The sequence below is a fragment of the Salvelinus sp. IW2-2015 genome, unplaced genomic scaffold (assembly GCF_002910315.2).
Source record: "Salvelinus sp. IW2-2015 unplaced genomic scaffold, ASM291031v2 Un_scaffold6104, whole genome shotgun sequence".
NCBI lineage: Eukaryota > Metazoa > Chordata > Actinopteri > Salmoniformes > Salmonidae > Salvelinus > Salvelinus sp. IW2-2015.
In genome coordinates, this window is record NW_019947368.1 from 16,852 (window position 1) to 35,662 (window position 18,811).

At 42.1% G+C, this 18,811-nt stretch overlaps 2 protein-coding genes and 1 long non-coding RNA gene across 3 annotated transcripts; 1 reads left to right on the forward strand and 2 right to left on the reverse strand.

Moving 5' to 3' along the window:
* Positions 1-3,685: 3,685 nt before the first annotated feature.
* LOC139026858 (uncharacterized) lies at positions 3,686-6,179 on the forward strand. The gene is made up of 3 exons (XM_070442118.1): positions 3,686-3,882; positions 4,097-4,193; positions 5,538-6,179. The coding sequence occupies exons 1-3, from the start codon at positions 3,771-3,773 to the stop codon at positions 5,599-5,601; spliced, it is 273 nt and encodes a 90-aa protein (XP_070298219.1). The 5' UTR covers positions 3,686-3,770; the 3' UTR covers positions 5,602-6,179.
* Positions 6,119-15,755, reverse strand: xpnpep1 (X-prolyl aminopeptidase (aminopeptidase P) 1, soluble). The gene is given in 23 exon segments (XM_024144848.2): positions 6,119-6,271; positions 6,273-6,337; positions 6,704-6,802; positions 6,943-7,019; positions 7,215-7,388; positions 7,486-7,555; positions 7,666-7,726; positions 8,583-8,653; position 8,720; positions 8,767-8,844; positions 9,357-9,415; positions 9,556-9,572; positions 9,575-9,605; positions 9,728-9,817; positions 11,547-11,757; positions 11,911-11,992; positions 12,944-13,039; positions 13,249-13,392; positions 13,539-13,631; positions 13,876-13,980; positions 14,596-14,659; positions 15,010-15,134; positions 15,665-15,755. Coding segments are annotated over 23 exon segments (1,887 nt in total). The 5' UTR covers positions 15,675-15,755; the 3' UTR covers positions 6,119-6,207.
* Positions 15,756-18,038: 2,283 nt separating this feature from the next.
* LOC112078704 (uncharacterized) lies at positions 18,039-18,550 on the reverse strand. The gene is made up of 2 exons (XR_002895760.2): positions 18,468-18,550; positions 18,039-18,322 (listed from the first exon to the last, which is right to left on the reverse strand). It is a non-coding gene; the product is annotated as an uncharacterized lncRNA (long non-coding RNA).
* Between the last annotated feature and the right edge of the window lie 261 nt (positions 18,551-18,811).

Consider the following 18,811-nt stretch of genomic DNA (forward strand, 5'->3'; position numbering starts at 1 on the left):
GTGTTATTACTGTAACATAGACAGTATAGTGGGTTGTGTTATTACTGTAACATATACAGTATAGTGGGTTGTGTTATTACTGTAACAGACAGTATAGTGTGTTGTGTTATTACTGTAACATATACAGTAAAGTGTGTTGTGTTATTACTGTAACATAGACAGTATAGTGTGTCGTGTTATTACTGTAACATAGACAGTATAGTGTGTCGTGTATTACTGTAACATAGACAGTATAGTGGGTTGTGTTATTACTGTAACATATACAGTATAGTGGTTGTGTTATTACTGTAACAGACAGTAAGTGGTTGTGTTATTACTGTAACATATACAGTATAGTGTGTTGTGTTATACTGTAACATACAGTATAGTGGTGGTTATTACTGTAACATAGACAGTATAGTGTGTCGTGTTATTACTGTAACATAGACAGTATAGTGGGTTGTGTTATTAACTGTAACATATACAGTATAGTGGGTTGTGTATTACTGTAACAGACAGTATAGTGTGTTGTGTATTTACTGTAACATAGACAGTATAGTGTTGTGTTATTACTGTAACATAGACAGTATAGTGTGTTGTGTTATTACTGTAACATAGACAGTATAGTGTGTCGTGTTATTACTGTAACATAGACAGTATAGTGGGTCGTGTTATTACTGAACATAGACAGTATAGTGGTCGTTGTATTACTGTAACATTACAGTATAGTGTGTTGTGTTATTACTGTAACATATACAGTATAGTGGTTGTGTTATTACTGTAACACAGACAGTATAGTGTGTCATGTTATTACTGTAACATAGACAGTATAGTGGGTCGTGTTATTACTGTAACATAGACAGTATAGTGGGTCGTGTTATTACTGTAACATAGACAGTATAGTGGGTCGTGGTATTACTGTACAGACAGTGTAGTGGGTCGTGTATACTGTAACACAGACAGGGTAGTGGTCGTGGTATTACTGTAACATATACAGTACAGTGTGTCGTGTTATTACTGCAACACATACAGGTTATAACTGTCACTCAACTCAGCAGCATGTCCTCCATGTAGACATAATGTGCTTTACAACTGGCTTGAGGAAGAACTTTCCCCTAACAGCAGATCAGGATAAGATGACCTGTTCCTCAACCCTATCCATAACTATAAGGTGGAAAGAAAACATCTAATCCTGGACCAGCATTTAGGGTACAACTTCTAACTCCACAGTAGTTTCAGGACAGAAACCCATGTCAATACTCACCTCTAGTGGACTATAAAGGCAAATCTATCTCCCTTTCAAATTCCAAAAGGTCCTACAATAAGATATCACAGTCAAGGAGGATGAGGAAATTATTATTATTGTTTGACATCCACATTATTTAATTTCCGTTTTTGAATATTTACCATGTCATTATTCTGTTTGTGTTTCAGGCAAATTCACCAATCACACTCAGCACTTATCTAGTGGGCTATGTTACAGTAGCCAGTTTGGTTGCTGTCCAACTGGTCTCGTCAGGACAGTCAAATAAGCAGCAGTGAGAGTCAGAAGGAAACTATTTCTCCCACGTTCTATTGGCTCATTGCGGAGAGAGGAACAGGCACTGATTTCCCATGAGGTGAACAGACCCCCTATGTCTAGAGAACTGTCCCTCTACACCCCAAGTCGTGGGTTCTTTCTTCTCTCTCTTCTTCTTTCTCTCCCTCTTATGTGTCGCTACCCTTCTCCTCTCTCTCCCTGCTATTTGTCTGTATAACTCTTTCTCTCAACCTTACTCCCCTCTCTCTCCTTCCTTCCATCCAGTGGTGTAAAGTCCTTAAGTAAAACTACTTTAAAGTACTACTTAAGTCGTTTTGGGGTATCTGACTTTACTGTACTATTTATATTTTTGCCAGCTTTTACTTTTACTTCACTACATTCCTAAAGAAAATAATATCATTTTTACTCCATACATTTTCCCTGACACCCAGGAAAATGATCCAATTCACACACTTATCAAGAGAACGTCCCTGGTCATCCCTACTGTCTCTTATCTGGCGGACTCACTCAAATGCTTTATTGTAAATTATGTGTGAGTGTTGGAGTGTGCCCCTGGCTATCCGTCAATAAAAAAAATCCAAAATAAAATGTGCCGTCTGGTTTGCTTAATATAAGGAATTTGAAATGGTTTATACTTTTACTTTGGTACTTAAGTACATTTTAGCAATTCCATTCACCTGAGTATATTTAAAACCAAATACTTCTCGACTTTTACTCAAGTGTATTTTACTGGGTGACTTTTACTTGAATCATTTTATATTAGGTACAGTATGTTTCTTTTACTCAAGTATGACAATTTAGTACTTTTTCCACTATTGCTTCCATCCCTCCATGGCTTTAACTAGGATCGTAGCCAGATTCATCACAATAAACTTGTTGGTGGGATGATATGACCATGAAGACAGCCTCAGGAGAACAAGACAAAAGTGGAAAGATGTTTACTTCTACTGGGACAATCTATTAATACATATTCTGCACTGCATTGAGCGGCCGGGGACTGTGATATTGTCAAGAATGTCTAAAACAGTACTGAAGATGAGCATGGAAAATATACGATATCAACAACTATGATGGGATTATTCTAGAAGTATCAGGGGAGATTGAGATGTTTTCCTATTCACAGATATGGACATTGGACAGTAGGCCTTATGTAGATTTGATACATCCACAAGGGCCCAATGATGACCTATGAACTATAGACACACATCTACTGGAAAGTGACGAACCCCAAATAAAAATGGTCATAGATCGATGGGCGATGGCATGGTTGAAAGACTCGTTTTTTAATGAATACCGAGAATCCTAATAATGACCTCTATATCCAGGTTGTAGCCATGGTTTCACAATATGGGGCTATGCACAGAGAGCAGACCGAGACAAAGAGAGCATTGTATTCCTCTACCAACTCTTCATGCTTCATTTCACACTGGAACGCTACTGGAGATAGCCAGGCTATTACGCAATGTGTTCCAATACAATACAGTGTGTGCTCCCCAAATGGGACCCTATTCCCTATAAAGTGCACTACTTTTGACAAGGGCTCTGGTCAAAAGTAGTGCACTAGTTAGGGATAGGGGCCATTTGGGACACCGACGGTGTGTTCCTTGTTTGACAGGATGTGATGAAGAGAAGCTGATACGTGATGTATTGAACATGGACTTTTTTCTTATAGAGGCCATATTGCAGCATATTGCTATCATTGAGTTGGTTAGCTGAAGCTCAACTAGCTGTGAAARCAATTATAGTGTCAGAACACAACATATCTTGTCTGTACTGAAGTGGGTGGCGGTGTTGAGGGAAGAGTTGGTGGTGTTCAACCCAAGAGGCCTAAAGTACTGTAGCTCCCTGTTAATGTAGTGGGGCACCACTCAGAACCTGCCATGAGTATTCAGACTGTTACCCATCCACCCTCCACCACTAACCCCCTCTCCCTCTCTCTCACTGTCCCTCGGAGATGGAGAGAATACTCCCTCTCCCTCTCTCTCACTATCCCTCAGAGATGGAGAGAATACTAATAATATGTAAACGAGGGGTGTATGGAGAGATGGGAGGGGGGAAGAGGGGTACAAGAACTAAAAAGGGTGCAGAACAAAGGCTGGGGGGCGCCAAAAGAGGGGCGRCAAGTTTCCACGACAACAGAACAGAGCCAAGAATGGTTAGGGGGAGTCACATGGTGTTGAGGGCTTTTAAATCAGCGAGTGGAGCTTGAAGCCTGGGATCAGTCCATGTGGTGGATGCCAATGGCAACAACATGAGTGGGATTGGGACCCACAACCACAGTAGTGTGACGGTGATGGCGTTTGATATGAACAGGACCGCGGCTCTCACCACGGTCGACCAGGATATGAACGCAGCAGTACATGGTGGGTAAGGTCAACTACAGGGCTGCTTTTTGGTTTCTGTTGAATCTAGCCTCTTCATTTGTAAGTTGAACTGGGAGTGTTGTTGGTTGAGTGGGACTTTGTGTCTTGAATAAGTTTCAGTGTTTGACTTGAAATGAAGGTGGACCTTAGTCTTAGTCCCCTCTTCTTAGAATATGTTCACCATAGTCACTTTTTCCTTTCCTTCTTCTTCCAGAGTTCAAGGTGTTCAACATCATCCTAATGTCTCTAGCCTTGTGTGTTCTCACCATCACTGGCCTGTTCTGCAGCATATCCTGTCACAACCGCAGAAGGTAAGGCGTGATGTACTACAATACCCATAATGCTTTGWACTACATATGAATCTTAGCAAAGATTGTAAATTATATTGACAAGATATTGGATATGTCCTCAAATATGGAAGGCAGGCCGGAGGAGGCGAGATCAGGTGGGACCATTCTAGCCAATGAGAGGGCAGATAACTCGTGTAAACAGGCCATAGTTAGATCAAGCACTCATCTTTGTATCTATGCCATTATAGCGTCTGTTAGAGAGCATTGGCAGCGCCATTGAGCTCTCTCTATTTAAAAGTCATCATTGATTGATTGTTCCTAACTCATAGGAATCCCCACTCAGTTGACTACTTTAAAATGGTGGAGGCCTCAATGGCAAGGTCCATTCTAAAACAGGTTATATCCATGATGAGTCCTCTATCTATCTCTATGACAGAAGGCACATCTCCGATATATAAAGTCAGTTTTTGGGTAAGTTGCAGAAATTCCATGTGTCCAGTTATATCAGTGCATTCATAACAACCATTACGAAACGTCTATTCGATCAAATAAGCCTCACGTAGCAAATCAGCAATTACATTTTTTATTGACAAATTCAACACTCTCTCGTTGACCTCCATACAAAAATGTATTTTCGTGGACAGATTTTGGGTGGGGTAAAACTCTCGCTTTGCATCTCCTGTCACGGTGCAGGAGGTAAGGCTTGTTGTACTACAGTATCCATAATTCCCTATACTTCATATATATATCTTAGTAAAGAGGCTCTACAGCATCTCCTGTCACGGTCGCAGGTCATCTGTCTCTGGTCATGTTTATCTCTCTGGCTTACAATTACCTCTCTGAGTCATGTTGGCATCCTCAGCTAAAGTCATCTTAGTAATGACTCTCACTCGTTGGCTACATTGGAGCAAACTAAATATTTGGTCATTGAATATGACGCTTAAATTACATTGAACCTTTGAAGGTTGTTTTGGTGACAACCTAGACGTGTAGCCCAGAGGAGGCTGGTGGAAGGAGCTATAGGAGGCCAGCTCAATGTAACGGCTGCAATGGAATTAATGGAACAGAGTGAAACATGTCGTTTCCATGTTTAATACCATTCCATTTATGCCATTACAATGAGCCCGGCTTCCTCTGGTGTAGCCTTTTCCTCACTGTACGACTCCACATTTAACACAGTAGAACAGTGACACTCCATGGACATATGACAAAACTGAATGGTCTTTTACAGCAACCGTTTTACCATGTTGGTGTGCACACAAAATAATGATGGCCATTTTAATGCATTGGTTTAAATGACAAGAAAAAACACATAGAAAGTCCCACAGTTCCCTGAAAGCACATGATATCTTTTCCCGCCTCCAGGCTGTCGAAGAGGGCCATGTGTATGAGAGTGCTGTGCTTCGTGACGTACCAGTCAACCCGGTGACATCAGAGCTGTCAACAGATCCACCAGTTTCAGAAACCTCTCTCATTCTTCAGAAACAGGAAGCATCTAAGGACACTCCAGAATCTACTACATCTACAGTAACCCTCTACCATAGGGCTGGAGGAAGAGGACAATATCCAGATATCGCCCCTGGTGGATCAAAGGAGCAAGAAGAGCTAACCTTTCAGGACTACGCCATGATCCCAATAGTGGATCATCCTGGACCCGCCCAACTTTTACATGCAGCTCTAGAGCAAGGTGGCATGTTCCACTTCATGGGAGGGGTGTTTGATTTTTTTGTCCTATTCAAGTTTATTTCGGAAAAACATTGTCTAAAGTGAATGAACTTTGAAGTTATTTGGAAGTTGTGAAAGATCCTTTTTCCCAGCACGTGTATGCGGATATGAATCGCCATAAAACAGTTCAGCACGGATGGTGTGCTTTAGAAAAGAAGCATAGCGTGAAATACACAGAGACCAGAACTATAGATAGTAGCTTCTCAGAGAAAATATCAAAAGAAATGGTTATCATCACTGCTGAGATGAGCAATCAATTGATTGATCAATTGTACTCCTGGGCAATACAATTGAATTAAATAAGAGTCAGTCACAGAATAGCCTTCAGGCGATTGCTGGGTTCCCTGATCAGCCAATCCATGGCCTCCTTGCGCCTGTCTCTCCAGCTCTGCTCCAATCGTCTCCCGGCACTGCCTGTGGTACTCGTTCATCCAATCACGCTGCAGGAGAAGAAGAGAGGTGTCACAACACAGAGTGATAACATACAAAATGGCAGAACTATTACTAATCGATTTCCCGGTTTCAAAGAGCACCTGTGGATATTTCCTGAAGACCTCTTAATACTTATCTTTCTCTCCTATGGCAAAGCTGATTTGAAACTGAAAGATTGTTTTATTTCTGCTCTACTACGTGTCACTTCATTCAACCAAACAATACAGTATTTCTACCCAAGTTTCAAGGGCTGTTTACATTATAGAGCTGTATAATGATGACTTTTTAAAATTATAAATAAATGAATGACACCTCCTAAAGAAACAGTGTGTTTGGTAAAATATGAATTCCAAAGAATGGGGACCAAGACTGACCTCTTTCTGGGTGAGAAGATCTGTGTTTACCATCTTGGCTTGGATGGGGACCAGAGTGAGAGGCTCAAACGTCAAACTGCCCTTGTTCCTGTAGTTGTACTGAGGACACGGTCACATGGTCTTCACTAGTCTTCACACTTAATTTTACACGTAGTCAGTCAATCTGTCTCCATAAACATCAATACTCATTCTTCAKTCTATACACACTTCATTTTATACTTATTCAGTCAATCTCTCACCTTGGGTTTTGCTGGCACCACCAGAACAACGTTTTCAATTCTAATGCCAAACAAGCCGTCCTCATAGTACCCAGGTTCTGAGGAAAGGAAGGAGACAAGTTCAGGTGTTTGTGAGAGAGAAACAGAGAGACGGAAAGAAACAGAGAGAGAGAAATAGTTAAACTGTCTGTGTGTTTGTGTATGCATGCATGATAGTAAGTGTGTGTGTGTATGCGTGCCTGCATGTCTGTGTGTGTGTGCATGCATGTACGTGAGTGTGTGTACGTCCCCACCATCGCTGACAATCATGCCTGCCTCCAGGGGCTCGTCTGCGAAGGTCTTGTAGGAGATCCCACAGGGTCCCTCGTGGACATTGAGGAAACATCCCACCCCGTGGCCTGTACCATGAAGGTAGTCCAGCCCAGACTCCCACAGCGCCTGGCGGGCAAACGAGTCCAGCAGGTGGCCTAAGGGACYAGGGGGGAGTGGAGGTTTACATTTCACATATTAGTCATTTAAAAACAAACACTGGCAACATTGAGTACTCCACACACAAGGTCTCACCTTTGGTTCCGTTGGGGAAAATGGCAGCGCTGACGGCTATATGTCCCTTCAGAACATAGGTGAAGGTTTCCTGAGATATAGAGAGAAAATCTATAGGTCACTGAACATACCACTGGGACTTTCCTTCTGTCATATGCTGTAGCAGGTCATGAGAGGAGAGGCCATATGGATAACTGTTACCTTRTCYTAAGCAGAGGGGGATCCAAAGTGCATGGTGCGGGTGACGTCTGTTGTTCCATCACTAGAAAACACCAGAACCACAATTTATTAGAACAATATGTTTTATTTGTAACGTGCTTTTCTTATGTGTCACATTATTACGCATTACATGATTTGGTGAATGTGTAGCATTATTACTACATGTAGGATTATGTGCAGCATATTATGTGGTGTGCGGCATTATTACATGTAGGATTATGTGCAGCATTATTACATGTAGGATTATGTGCAGCATTATTACATGTGGGATTATGTGTAGCATTATTACATGGGGGATTATGTGTAGCATTATTACATGTGGGATTATGTGTGGCATTATTACGTGTAGGATTATGTTGTAGCATTATTACATGTGGGATTATGTGCAGCATTATTACATGGAGGATTATGTGCAGCATTATTACATGTAGGATTATGTGCAGCATTATTACATGTGGGATCATGTGCAGCATTATTACATGTAGGATTATGTGCAGCATTATTACATGTGGATCATGTGCAGCATTATTACATGTGGGATCATGTGCAGCATTATTACATGTGGGATCATGTGCAGCATTATTACATGTGGGATTATGTGCAGCATTATTACATGTGGGATTATGTGCAGCATTATTACGTGTGGATTATGTGCAGCATTATTACGTGTAGGATTATATACACCATTATTACATGTAGGATTATATACCATTATTACATGTAGGATAATATACACCATATTACATGTAGGATTATGTGCACCATTATTACATGTAGGATTATGTGCACCATTATTACATGTAGGATTATGTGCAGCATTATTACATGTAGGATTATGTGCAGCATTATTACATGTGGGATTATGTGCAGCATTATTACATGTAGGATTATTGCTTTACATATACTGGGCTCCCGAGTCGAGGAGGTAGATTTCGTTTAGAGAGAGAGTTCTGTTGGTTTCAGGAGGGGTCTATAGGACAACAGAAATAAGTACATAAATACAAAATAAGTTATCAAAAACATGATTATAGACAACTCTACATTAATTACAGTGTAATAAAGTTGTACAATAAACAAAGGTACCTGTAATGAATGATTGCTCCGTTTGGTCCAACACTGGAAATGGATGGGAAGCTGAGTCCGACAAAGTCTTTCTGTTGGCTGAAACCACATGAATATTTATTTATGTGTATTTAAGCAATAAGGACTGAGGGGGTGTGGTATATGGCCAATATACCACGGCTGTGGGCTGTTCTTAGGCACACCGCATCAGAGTTGAAGTAGGTACATACAGTTCCTAATTGTTTCAATAGAGGGAGTTAAAATGCTAAATATCCCTCTCATGCAAAAACCTCTGACTCACTGGGAATATCTCAATTACATACTCCTTGCGTCCTCTCTACTCTCTCCTTGTCTTCCTTCTCAAAACCCATTGGATGAGAATGCCAGAGGTCCCTCCCCTCTGACCTTCTCCTCCAATGTGTTTGGAGAAAGAGATGAGAGGTGTATGTAATTGTCCTATTGCCTTGTGCTTCAGAACATATTTTTCCAGTGTAGTGACCTGCATGGAACCTATAAAATCTCAATCTAAGGTCCAGGATAATAAGTGAAGTTGGAGAGAAAACGCCACTGATGTTGTTATTGTACGGTTGAAGTGAAAAGTAGAGCCCCACCTGCGTAACTCCTCGGCCTTATCTGCTGCGGAGATCTCAGTCACTGTGCCTTTTGGAATCTAGAAAAGCACAACCACACAGTACATGACACGTAGTCATTGCAACACTCACAGCCAAAAGTCTGCCATCATAAAACTGTAATACGACTTTCAGCTACAAAACTACTGGAAATGACATTTTAAAAGTACATATAAAGTACCTCTTTTTCCAACCAGCGAAGAGCTCACAAAGGGCGACAGCATCCTTGATCTGTGGTTGAGGAGAAAAGTCAAACATGATCAATGGCTGGATGATGGTCCAATTATGGTGATTTTATGGTGTCTAAAATCCAATTTAAATAATTGTAAGGTCAAAAGGTCAAAGGTAACTACATGGGCCATTTTCATCCCTTAAATCTCGGTGGCGTTCTTGACAGCTTTGGCGAGGCAGAGATGAGTGTAGGGGATAGGAGACCGGTGGGCCTGTGGACAAAACAGAAAAACAAAGCAATGAATTAGTAGGTACCTGATGCTACACATATCATTTTACTAATAGGCCTACATGTAAACTCAGCAAAAAAAGAAAACGTCCCTTTTTCAGAACCATGTCTTTCAAAGATAATTCGTAAAAATCCAAATAACTTCACAGATCTTCAATGTAAAGGGTTTAAACACTGTTTCCCATGCTTGTTCAATGAACCATAACCAATTAATGAACATGCACCTGTGGAACGGTCGTTAAGACACTAACAGCTTACAGACGGTAGGCAATTAAGGTCATAGTTATGAAACTTAGGGCACTAAAAAGGCCTTTCTACTGACTCTGAAAAACACCAAAGAAAGATGCCCAGGGTCCTGCTCATCTGCATGAATGTGCCTTAGGCATGCTGCAAGGAAGCATGAGGACTGCAGATGTGGCCGGGGCAATAAATTGCAATGTCCGTACCTGTGAGACGCCTAGACAGCACTACAGGGAGACAGGAGAACAGCTGATCGTTGTAACACAGCTGCACAGGATCGGTACATCCAAACATCACACCTCCGGGACAGGTACAGGATGGCAACAACAACTGCCCGAGTTACACCAGGAACGCACAATCCCTTCATCAGTGCTCAGACTGTCGCAATAGGCTGAGAGAGGCTGGACTGAGGGCTTGTAGGCCTGTTGTAAGGCAGGTCCTCACCAGACACCACGGCAACAACGTCGCCTATGGGCACAAACCTACCATCGCTGGACCAGACAGGACTGGCAAAAGTGCTCTTCACTGACAAGTCGCGGTTGTCTCACGAGGGGTGATGGTCGGATTCGTGTTTATCGTCGAAGGAATGAGCGTTACACCGAGGCCTGTACTCTGGAGCGGGATTGATTTGGAGGTGGAGGGTCCGTCATGGTCTGGGGCGGTGCGTCCAGCATAATCGGATTGAGCTTGTTGTCATTGCAGGCAATCTCAACGCTGTGCGTTTCAGAGAAGACATCCTCCTCCCTCATGTGGTACCCTTCCTGCAGGCTCATCCTGACATGACCCTCCAGCATGACAATGCCACCAGCCATACTGCTCATTCTGTGCGTGATTTCCTGCAAGACAGGAATGTCAGTGTTCTGCCAGGCCAGCGAAGAGCCTGGATCTTCCCATTGAGCACGTCTGAGACCTTTTGGATCGGAGGGTGAGGGCTAGGGCCATTCCCCCCCCAGAAATGTCCGGGAACTTGCAGGTGCCTTGGTGGAAGAGTTGGGTAACATCTCACAGTAAGAACTGGCACATCTGGTGCAGTCCATGAGGAGGAGATGCACTGCAGTACTTATGCAGCTGGTGGCCACATCAGATACTGACTGTTACTTTTGATTTCGACCCCCCCTTTTGTCATGAACACATTATACCATTTCTGTTAGTCACATGTTTCTGTGGACTTGTTCATTTATGTCCCCAGTTGTTGAATCTTGTTATGTTACACAAATATATTTACACGTTAAGTTAAATAAACGCAGTTGACAGTGAGAGGACATTTCTTTTTTTGCTGAGTTTATTAACAAACGTACTTTACATTGTTTGGGGGTAACTCATCCCCATCATTATACCAATGTGATACAGCTATGCACAGTGGTCATTTTGTGCCTGACTACACAGTTGTACTCTCTCACCTTGGGAATAACCTGCATGAGCACCCACTACAGCCATTTTGTGTCAGACATTACACAGTCGCACTCCCTCACCTTGGGGATGACCTGCGTGAGGGCGCAGCTGGCTTTGTCGCTGATCCACACCTTCTCCTTGGGCCCCAGCGAGGCACACACGGCCTGCAGCTCCGTGAACACAGACTCGTAGGGGGCGGTCTGGACGCTAAGCTCCGCCTTGGAGGGCGTGTCCAGCTGAAGGTGCTCCCTCACCGTCGGCACGGCCAGACGCTTGATGTCCACGAAGAGCCTAGGTGGGGTCAGAGGTCAGATTCATGACCTACTTCTCATGGGAGATCAAAGCATGCTGCGCATTCTATACTGTGTCTGAGAAAGGACAGTCGGGAAAGAAAGTCAAGTGTTTTTATTTTAGATTCATTTAGGTGCTTTTAGGTTCTTTTACCTGATTGTGTTCATTCCTACGATGGCGTACGCAAAGAAAACAGGGTTGTACTCYATGTCAGAGCCACGGAGGTTGAACAGCCCTGGGAAGAGTAACACGGTTAACACACTACTACTTTACACCTGTTTGGTGGATACGATTTTTCCTGTTCTCCTTCAACAAATTCAGTAATGTATGTAAGCATTTCAAATTTGATTTAGAATTTTATGTACAGTAGTTTGAATCTTGTAAACAGCTATTTAAAAATGTGTCTTTCTGCTACAAATAAATTAGCTAGCACTGTATTATCATTATCATAATCATTATTATTATGATCCTAATCATTATTATTAATATGATCCTAATCATTATTATGATMATGATGAGGTTACCCTCCTCACCCTCTAGGGAAGAAGCCCAGACAAACCCCCTCATTTAGACACACTAGTCTAAAAGTGACTGGACGACTGCAATCAACATCAACGTTGTCCTCCCTAATTAACACAAACACTCTGGCCAGCCAATCAGCTCTGAGAGCTCTATAGGCTCGTTAGGGCCAGCTAACGAGGTGCTCAGACAGGCATCTACAGGGACACCCGTACAGCCTCAYGGTTCTTGGATCGTGATCAGGGGGTGTCGTGTCTACCTCACAGGGTTATGCAACGTAACTGTTTGGTGAGGTCATTCAATAAAGTGCATCAACCCTGGTCCTGTAGGTTTACTGGTTGGGCAGACTTTTGTTCCAGCCCAGCACTAACACACCTGATTCAACCCATCAACTACTCTTCAATCAAGACATTTGATTAGGCTGTCATTGTAAATAATAATTTGCTCTTAACTGACTTGCCTAGTTAAAAAAAAAAAAATGTTGAATCAGGTGTGCTAGTGCTGGGTTGGAACGAAAGCCTGTGCACCCTGAAACTCGACATGACCAGGGTTAGTGAGTTGGTGTTATTTTATGTGGTAATTCCAACGACTGTTAAGGGTGAATTATATAGGAAAAATGTCTCTGTGCTGTGTTATAGTAACTATATCAGTATAAAGGGAATCATACATGCAATCTCATCCAGCGCCGTGGCAACGAACCAGGAGATCTTCCTCTCGGCCATCTTGGATCTCAGAGCGGTCATCTTGTCTTGCCACGTCAGACCTGGAACAGAGGAGGACCTGGATTAACTGTGAACCATTGATGAGGAAGATGTCATCATGCCATCGTCACTGTTGAACAAAATGCTTTCTGTATCAAAAACATTGTACACACATGTACAGCTACTACCTTTCAACCAATCACAAGATAGGATACATAACACCTCTAGAATGTTGAATAGGTCAATAATGGCTCCAAGCGGTACTACCGACCCGTGAACCCCAGGCCCAGGGTGAGGAGCTGAGTGGAGGGTCTGGTTGGACGGTCCATCCAGATGGCATCTATCAGGTTGTCCTGAACAGCCACCAGGGAGTGGCCTGCACTGGCCAGGGCCTTAGACATGTTCTTCCACTGGTCTGGATGGAACAACAGGCAGGTCATGTAACCATAGTCAGCACCAAAATGGTAGATACTTAGCACTGGAAGTAGAGTACACAACATATACTACACCATTATCACTGTGTTATTGTGTGTGACGTAAGAGATGTAGAACTCCACGGACCAGCAGCAATGATCCAGGGGTCCACTCCTACTGTGGAGTTGTCAGGCAGCACACTGATCAGCCAGTCCTCCTGGCTGAGTGTCTCCTTCAGACCTGGTGACACACCCGCAATGAGACAGAAAATACTGGCACATCTCACCACAGAGTACACTGTCCCATGTGTAGTATGTCTTATCAAGAGAAGCGTCGGCCAATCTATACTAAAGTGGTTAAGTGCATTTGCTTTAAAGTGTCAACTTTAGATGCAGAAGAAACCAACTTCCACTTATACTAGCTTCAACTAGGTGTCTTCAGATGCCATATCCATTCAAGAACTAAGAGTGCTGTTGTTGTTTACCCATCTTCATGAGGGTCCAGTTGTTGTCCATCTGCTGGCTGGCCTGGAGGAAGTACCGTCCGTCTGTCCACATGGCCGCATGCTTCTCTGTAACAATGGCCGTGCCTGGAGACATGTCATCAATCAATCAACCAAGGCTACATATCTGTTCTCTGTCACTATGGCCGTACCTGGAGACATCATCATCACAATCAACCAAGGCTACATACTGTTCTCTGTCACTATGGCTGTGCCTGGAGACATGTCATCAATCAATCAACCAAGGCTACATATCTGTTCTCTGTCACTATGGCCGTACCTGGAGACACGTCGTCTTAATAGCTGATTCTTAGTCATGTCTTAAGTTGTCACTATGCTACTGTTCAAAGGTTGTCAAGCAAGGCTACAGAACTGTCCTGTTTCTATGGCCTGATTTCATTTTATTATCAACGTGTCCAATCTCTGACCCTAATTCAATAGAAGCAAATGTCTGTCTATATTGTTTACAGATGTCCTGTTCTTTCTTAGGGCGTATAAGTTCACTGTTATAATCAAGGTGTGCATTTATGGGAAATGACAATACAACTTTCCTGGTATTGTATGAAGTGTTGATTTCATCTGGTCTGACATGACCAAAGGCTGTGATAAGTTTGTCTTTGTGTATTCACTGGTGTTCTCGCCAGATCAACCTCCTTTATAACAAGGGAACTAGATCCTGACACAAGTACACACACACAATACCTGCGGAGCCATTGAAGCCACAGATGAATTCACGTCTGCAGTCACATGGTGCGATGTATTCACTCTGTAWCAAAAGAGAGAGAGAGAGAGAGATCAGATCCAGCAGTAATCAGGTATAAGTGGTCCCCTAGCAGTTATTATAACATCTTAATTATTCCCCTCTTCACATCACGACGAGAGAGAGAGAGAGAGGGTGTAAGGGAGGGATGAGGATTAGAGAGAGAGAGAAAGAAAGAGTAGAGTTAAAGATGTGGAGATGTAGAGGACCCTGCTTGAAAGTCACATTGTCCATTATTAGAGGTCAGGCAGACTTATACTCACTATTGTTCATTATTTCTAATGAGTAATTCTGTGTGTGTGTGTGTGTGTGTTCTTGCATGCATGCGACCGTGTGTGTGTGTGTGTGTTCAGTACCTGGTGTGCGTCTCCAGAGGGGACAATGTAGGCCTGGATGGGCTCAGCGATGTACTTGGTGTTCCTCATGGCTTGCCGTAGCTGCCGCAGCAGCTCCACCGTGATCTTGGGAGACATGGCAACGTCTAGGGAGAGATATACAGGCGGTAAAGCCATAACAGACGAGCTGAACAGGCAGCTCAATGGGACTCCGGCGGGATCCACAGTTACAGTATGCTCCTGCCTGCCCTCTCGAGTAGGCTAGTTAATCTGTCTCAGTCACAGTTTTACCTCCACAGACACAGGGGTTTAAACCACGATAGAGTAACTGAACAGGCACAACATGGCTAAAGATGCTCCCTCAGAACTAGATTACACACAGCAGTGTAATACAACTGTAACGACCCTGGTTTATATCGACTCTACCATCGGAGCATGCTTTTGAGGCACAGTTGAATTCCGTGGGGCTACGGGCCAGAAGGTTGCGGGTTCGCGCCGCAATCYCTGCCTGTTTTGTTACCTTGGTGTCAGAAGTGGGCCATGTATAGCCTAAACTAGAATCCACCTCCTACAAAATGATAAAGAATAATAACAAACGCATCGTTTAACATACAGGACAAACTCAACAGATGTGTTGTTCATTATTGTGAACTCAAAGTATTAATAATGCGATTACCTGAGCCCATGTTGTCTTCAGCCGTCTATGAGATATCTGACAAATAGCCTGTTTAACGTGGAGCTCAAAGTCTTAGTTCTGCACCTGGATCTTTAACCTTGCTGACTCAGACAAACCCAGGGTTAAATATTAACAGATTATGATTATTATCTTTCTGCAATTGCAAACTATTCAATTACCCTTAGGCCTGAATGCTGCTTTTTACAGTATACTTTGATCATACATGAAGATCTAAGAAACCATCAACAAAAAGGCATTTTGTGAGGATCATGATTTTGAAAGATTTGACATACTGTAAGGTGTATAATGGATAATATCAGTGGTTTCATTTCAGACCGTAAAGGAATAAAATCATCCCATATTATTTGATGGAGTAGTTTTATTCACTGATGCCAGAATGGGCGTCATCCAATCGGCTCAACAAAGCCAACGCCGAACTCACGGATTGGCTGAAACCTACATGCGATGTTGTTTACAATTTGAGACCAATTATTTAGGAAGTTCGCTGGCAACAAGTGGGGGAAACTGATGAGCTAATTCAATTACTAATTGAATGATTCCAACTGGCATAATTGTGTTAATCAATTCAATGCAGTTATTTTGTCGCAGTTGGGGTAGGTGTGGCATTTCATCAGTCTGCTGTGGGGGATATTCAATGGAAAAATTACTTTGAGCAAAATAATACGAATTTCTAGTCAATATTGTATATCTTTCATTGGAGTATGAGTCACACGTTGTTCATAGCTTTAGTAGTTAACACATTAGACATATATTTTCTACATAAAACATTCGTGGGCTTTACCTATCTTGCTAGCTAGACAACACTAATGGGGCTACGAGAGTAGCATGTAGCACGCGCGCGTCTTCCACATTACAACCACACGATATTCTCCATTCATCGCTTTCTTGCATCGGGCAACTAACCCAGCTAGAAAGTTTGTTAACACCATGTCAGTTTAATAAGATAACGTTAAATTGTACATTTACCTTAGAAATGCGATTCTGTCGTTTAAAACACTATTTTATGCAGCTGTCCCTTGTGTTAATTTACAAAACAGTAGGCTGCCATTGAATCGTTGACGTTTCTGGTCACGTGACACGAGCTTCTTCCAATAACCACACGGAGATGAGACTCGCCTCCCTTTAATTCAAAATACAGCGGCTCAAGTAAACAGCAACATTGATGAAACAGTATGTAGCCTACGCCCCTGCATAGGAGCAAAAGGCCTATAAGAGATTTCATGAAATTCACGTTTTCAATAATCCGTATTTATCCAAATATATTTTTTCATCATCACATATTATTTTTATGGTTACTCAATAAAAACATATATGCAAGACTTCGAAATTCACCTTAAATGTGAAAGTGGCAGTTTAATACATGAATGCATGAGAAAACAATGCATACATACAATGGGACACATTTGCAAACATTTACAGCATCTCTTTCCTTCAAATTGCATTTTTGATACAGTAATTGACAGGGAAGGACAATTAACAATTGTTGCTCTATTACGTTTGCTTTGATGTTCTGGATATTGGGCTGAAACAGTATACTCATTCATATTTACCCAAATGTGGAATATTTACAATATAATACAGGAAGTTGGCATCTAAAGTATATATATTTTTTATATCTAGGATAAAAAACAAATAAACAAAAAAATGCTTGCTTCAAGAGTAAATTCAAACCCACACCATTCAGATCAATGACAAAAAGATCATCAAAATATAGACTTCATTGCAGTTTAGAAAATAGGAATATTGACAGTTCCAGTGTTGATTCAAAGTGAGGGTTAGGGCTATGCCCAAATGGCCCCCTATTCCCTATATATGCACTACTTTTGACCAAAGCCCAAGTCTTTGCTAGGTAAAGCCCCGCCTTATCTTAGCTCACTGGTCCCCATAGCACGCGCTCCAGCAGGTATATTTCACTTGCCAACAAAGTCAATTCCGCCTTTGGCCGCCTTTCCTTCCAGTTCCAGTTCTCTGCTGCCAATGGCTGGAATGAATTTCAAAAATCACTGAAGCTGGAGACTCATATCTCCCTCACTAACTTTAAGCATCAGCTGTCAGAGCAGCTCACAGATCATTGCACCTGTACATAGCCCATCTGTAAATAGCCCATCCAACTACCTCATCCCATATTGTTATTTTTTTTATTTTTTTGCTCCTTTGCACCCCAGTATCTCTACTTGCACATTCATTTTCTGCACATCTATCACTCCAGTTTAACTGCTAAATTGTAATTACTTCGCCACTACAGCCTATTTATTGCCTTACCTCCCTAATCTTACCTCATTTGCACACAATGTATATAGATTTTTTCTATTGTGTTATTTGACTGTACGTTTGTTTATTCCATGTGTAGCTCTGTGTTGTTGTTTGTGTCGCACTGCCTTGGCCAGGTCGCAGTTGTAAATGAGAGCTTGTCTCAACTGGCCTACCTGGTTAAATAAAGGTGAAATACATATATATATTTTTTTTTAAGTCTCTGGTCAGAAGTAGTGCACTATATGGGGAATAGGGTGCCATTTGGGATGCAAACCTAGATCTACAGTATAAACTACTGTTGGATCAGAGAGTGTAGGAAGTAGGCTGCAGCTATCGTCAACATCACCAGATATCTCCCAGGCTCCAGCAGTTGTCCAGAACTTCCTGTTTAAATGAACATTGAGATGAAAGATTGTATTACATTAATACGTCTACACAGTAAGGTTTATTTGTATGTTTCTGTTCAGTATTACACTATACACCTACTGTATTGGGTGTGGGGTGGTTGTGAGTATCAGTGTGTACTTACTTGAGCAACCTTCTGCCTGCTTGAAGATGCCCATCTTGTCACTTCTTTGATAGAGTTCATCTTGTCCGTACTCACCTCCCCTGGAAGTCAACAGGGATTGGTTATTAAAAGTCACAGTAGTATGTAGCATTGTGAATTGCCATAGTATTATTACAATGTTATTGCCACTTTATTCTCCCCTGTAATGTCTTCATCAGGCTTCCTAAACTGAGAATATTGTGTAAAGATTGTTTTGGAGTCTGTGAAGCTTGGATGGTATATCACGCATTCTCTACCAGAAAGTTGGTTGGCCCTCTTTGATGTCACGTAGGTTGATACATTGCTATGTTTTCATTTATGAAGCC

Excerpts from the sequence above, each read along its gene's own strand:
- LOC139026858 (XM_070442118.1), top strand. The coding sequence starts at position 3,771 with ATGAGTGGGATTGGGACCCACAACCACAGTAGTGTGACGGTGATGGCG. Across the intron at positions 3,883-4,096 it reads TATGAACGCAGCAGTACATG|AGTTCAAGGTGTTCAACATC; the intron begins GTGGGTAAGGTC and ends TTCTTCTTCCAG. Across the intron at positions 4,194-5,537 it reads TCCTGTCACAACCGCAGAAG|GCTGTCGAAGAGGGCCATGT; the intron begins GTAAGGCGTGAT and ends TCCCGCCTCCAG.